Below are 4,046 nucleotides of genomic sequence, written 5' to 3'. Positions count from 1 at the left end.
ATGGCGTGTTTATTTCTCTGCGTCAATAGTTGGGGCAGGCAAGCCTAACCTGGCAGCGAAATAATGCTCTGATTAGAATCTGCGTAGCCTTCACAAAGCTGCCAGGTTAGGTTGGCCCCAACTATAGTTTATCTTTCCCGTGAACACAGTTATAATGAAAATGCTCAGGAGTACGCGTAGTTACTTATTAACAATTTGTAACTTACATAGTGGAAGAAATGTAACAAACTGAAAGACTTCATTAGAAACTTGTTTTGAGCAATCACGATTGCTTATTGTTCTCACTTGACCGCTTTTGAAGTTCGTGCCCTTTTCAGCTTGGACCAGGGGCCTCTGCAGCACCACCGCCCAACGGCCTCTGCAGGCGCGGCTCCGATCACTGCCTCCTGAAATCCGTTTCTCCTGGTCGGGGGCGTCCATGTCCAACACACACGCATGCTCATACCATACACATACACACACACAAGCTCATACACACAAGCCTTTACACACATACACACACGCCTACGTGCATACACAGGTCTACACACACACACAAGCCTACACGTGCACGCACACGCGCCTACACACACACGCCTGCACACACACACACAACTATACACACGCAACCGCCCAGGAGGAGGGGCTGGCTTGAGGGGGGAGCCGTTTCTAGAAACAATAGCCCCCAATGAGAAGGGTCCTGTCGCAACTCGTGATTGCGGAAAACATAATTTGAATTTCAAATTTCAGAATTCAAGTTATTTATTTATATTTATATATATATATATATATATATATATATATATATATATATATATATATATATATATATATATATATATATATATATATATATATATATATATATATATATATATATATATATTTTTTTTTTTTTTTTTTTGAATTATACAACCTTTTGAGACATAGGGTATCGCCACCAGTAACAGACAGTTGCCAATTTGGATTTAAATAATAAGAGTTTTAGGCGGGTAAATCGGATGTTGCTGCGGACCATGAATACGATGCAACCATCTAGTGATGATGTCACGACGCTCGTTAAGCATTTATGAAAATGGAATCATTTAACTTTAAAAACACGTAAGGGAATTTGCATCTTTCATTCCCATTCCGGAATGTTCCCTCTATTTGGTCTTGATAAGATTAAACTCGTAACCTTCGGAAGCTCATGTAATTCACGTGCTGGGAAAGTCACGTGGAACTTTCCAATCAATTAAGGAATGTTTGGATTATATACACGTGTAACTCGCCGCACCCTACACGTAATCAAGGCGAAGTTGAAAGTTCGGGAAAGATTGAGGTGACAAGGGTCGCTTTTCTGGGAATAAAACTCCACGTATTCAAATTAGAAGAGAGATTCCATTCCACTTTTTCCGAGAGAGTTAGGTGAGGAGGCTGAACTACGCTGGAGAAATGCAGCGGCTTGAAAATATGGGTGAGTAAATCTCCATCAGCTATTCCCCCTTAACTTTAAACTTTAAATTGAATTGTGAGACCAACATATGCACACTCATGTCCTGCCCTATTTGTCCAAATAAAGTATTTATTTAAAACTATACGATCGGCCTATTTCCTTGCTAGTTCAAAAAACACTAAACCGCAAGAGATGGGGCGGCGTGGCAACTTGGTGCCGTGTCCGACAATTTGCCCCATAAGGGACAACTTGGTTCCGAACCAACAAACAAATTAATAACTTGATTGTCAATTAATCCTGTAACGGACACTTTCTGCCGTTATGAACAAATGTGCATGTGGTGTTTTCACTTTTCAATATAATTTTGAACAGTTAGACAATTTGAAAAATTGCTATGGGTCACCTAAAATCTTTTGAGTTTCTCTTATGGTTTTCTTTTGTTATTTGTGTATGTGTTAAAAGTTTGTTTAGATCGTTCTGAAATGCATATTTATTTCCCCTCGCACGAGTTTTTTTAGTGAGTTTTCGGTACTTTTCCTTCTTAAATTGTGAATTTCAATTATGCCAGACACGCCAGAACAGAACCAGGTTCCCGGAATGGAACAAAACCCTATTCTACCTAATCCAAATAAGATAGCCGGATATCAAAATTTAGTAACTATTTTTGACGGAGAAATTTTTACTAATGTGGAGTATTTTGTCAAAAACTTAGAGGATATTGGGAAAATTGCACGATGGAATGATTCTGAACTTATCGCAGTTTTGAAAAGTAAATTAAAGGGTCCAGCTTTACAGTTTTTCATGAACGATCCAGAATTAATTAATGAGGAGCTATTTTCAAACATTAAAGAGAAGTTTATTAAATTTTTCGAAAATAGAACGACCTTAAGTCATAGGCAGCAACAGTTCTCCAACTGTCGCCAAAATCCCGGCGAGTCGGTGCGAAATTTTTCTTCGAGGGTCTCAAACTTAACGGTGAATTATTTTGGCCTTCAAAATTCTAGCAAAGAAGACGCAGGACCAATTGTAAATCAGACAAAACTAGCAAAATTTCTAGAGGGATTACAAACCCCTCTTAAACGGTTGGCGCTCAACAGAAATCCATCCACATTTGAGGAAGCAGTTGAAAATGCTCTCTTGGATGAAATAAATATGCAGTTCACTGATGATACAGGAAACTGTAATAATTGTGCAATAGAACCCCAAAGTGCAATCCAAAATAAGCTAACAGAAATCCTTGATAAGCAAGCAGAAATTTCAAATCATATGATTAGTACACTAACAAACCACATACAAAAAATGAGCATACAGGAGCAATCGCCTCCTCCCCGTTACCCAAGCCCGCGTAACCATCAGAGAAATTATCTGAGACATCAGTCATGCATTCACTGCGGCCGCGATAACCACCCATCGCGTTCTTGCTGGTTTCAGCCTAATCAAACATACTCAAATAATTATCGCTACAATCGCTCGCGAGTAAGGGGAGCTAATCGAGGTGCACGAAACATTGCAAACAGATCTTATGAAAACTCGCATCAGCCGTTTGAGTTGGAAAGGGAAAATTTCAGCCCTTCTTATCAAGCTAGGTCATTCACCCTTGGTGCAGATAGGGGAAATGCGAGAAACACAGTCTCCGGGGATAGTAATCTTTTAAACTACCCAAGGAACCGATAAATCCCCGCCGGCTTCCTGAAACTTCTAGGGGTTGTTTTATTTCAGCGGACTATGAAACAAGCAGTTCTAATTTACCTGTCATTGCTCTGAAGGTAGCGAATACTGAGTTTTGGGCGCTTTTAGATTCGGGGGCAAGCAAATCCATTTTGAGTAGCAAAGCATTTCATTTATTGTCGCCAAATTGTGTAAAAACTGCACCTACTAGTCCTAATATCAAAATTCGAACTTTAAATGGGCATGAAATTAAAATTAGGTCCTCTGCGTTAGTTTCAATTTCTATAAGTAACAACACCTTTCGTCATGAATTTTTAATAACTCAGAATAATTTTTGCTTTGACTATGATTTTATTCTTGGGTTTGATTTTCTCACTGCATTTCAATGCAAAATTAATTTCCATGAAAAGGTTGTTTCTTTTAAAGGGGGTGAAACTGAGATATACAAATATGCTAGTCAAACCGTTAATGTGCTCTTTAAGGATACTTATGCTAAGCTATCGAACAAACTCAAGCTTGAACCATTTCAATCGACGGTAGCAAAAGTTAAATTAAACAATGAAATTCCTATTGGCACTGATATAATGTTAACACCCTTAATCACTCGTCACGATATTGAAATTCATCATGCAATTTCTACCGTCACTTCCGATGGTACGGTACCGTTGCTAATAAATAACTTGTCCCACAAAACCCTTCATTTGAATAAGGGAATGAAAATTGCTCAAATTGAACCGGAAATCGATGTTCAGACGGAGGAAAATATTACGGACAAGCGAAGAAGGGAACTAAAAATAGAGGATTTTGATTTAACTAATGTTCCTTTAGAGGTGAAAAAAAAACTAACTGACTTGATATTCGAATACGCGGATATTTTTAGTACTTCACTGAAGACAATCGGCAAATGTACGCTGGAGGCTCCGCCTATAGAAATAACTGATCCCACTCCAATACAATGCCGACC

The 4,046-nt window shown here is 38.7% G+C and overlaps 1 protein-coding gene across 1 annotated transcript; it reads left to right on the top strand.

Moving 5' to 3' along the window:
• Positions 1 to 1,975: 1,975 nt before the first annotated feature.
• LOC129233190 (uncharacterized) lies at positions 1,976 to 3,088 on the top strand. The gene has a single exon (XM_054867252.1). It carries the CDS (start codon positions 1,976 to 1,978, stop codon positions 3,086 to 3,088), a length of 1,113 nt encoding a protein of 370 aa, XP_054723227.1.
• The last annotated feature ends 958 nt before the right edge of the window (positions 3,089 to 4,046 follow it).

Source organism: Uloborus diversus, unplaced genomic scaffold (genome assembly GCF_026930045.1).
Source record: "Uloborus diversus isolate 005 unplaced genomic scaffold, Udiv.v.3.1 scaffold_239, whole genome shotgun sequence".
In the NCBI taxonomy this organism is placed as follows: Eukaryota; Metazoa; Arthropoda; class Arachnida; order Araneae; family Uloboridae; genus Uloborus; species Uloborus diversus.
This window is presented reverse-complemented; position numbering and strand designations above follow the sequence as displayed.

Excerpts from the sequence above, each read along its gene's own strand:
- LOC129233190 (XM_054867252.1), top strand. The coding sequence starts at position 1,976 with ATGCCAGACACGCCAGAACAGAACCAGGTTCCCGGAATGGAACAAAAC.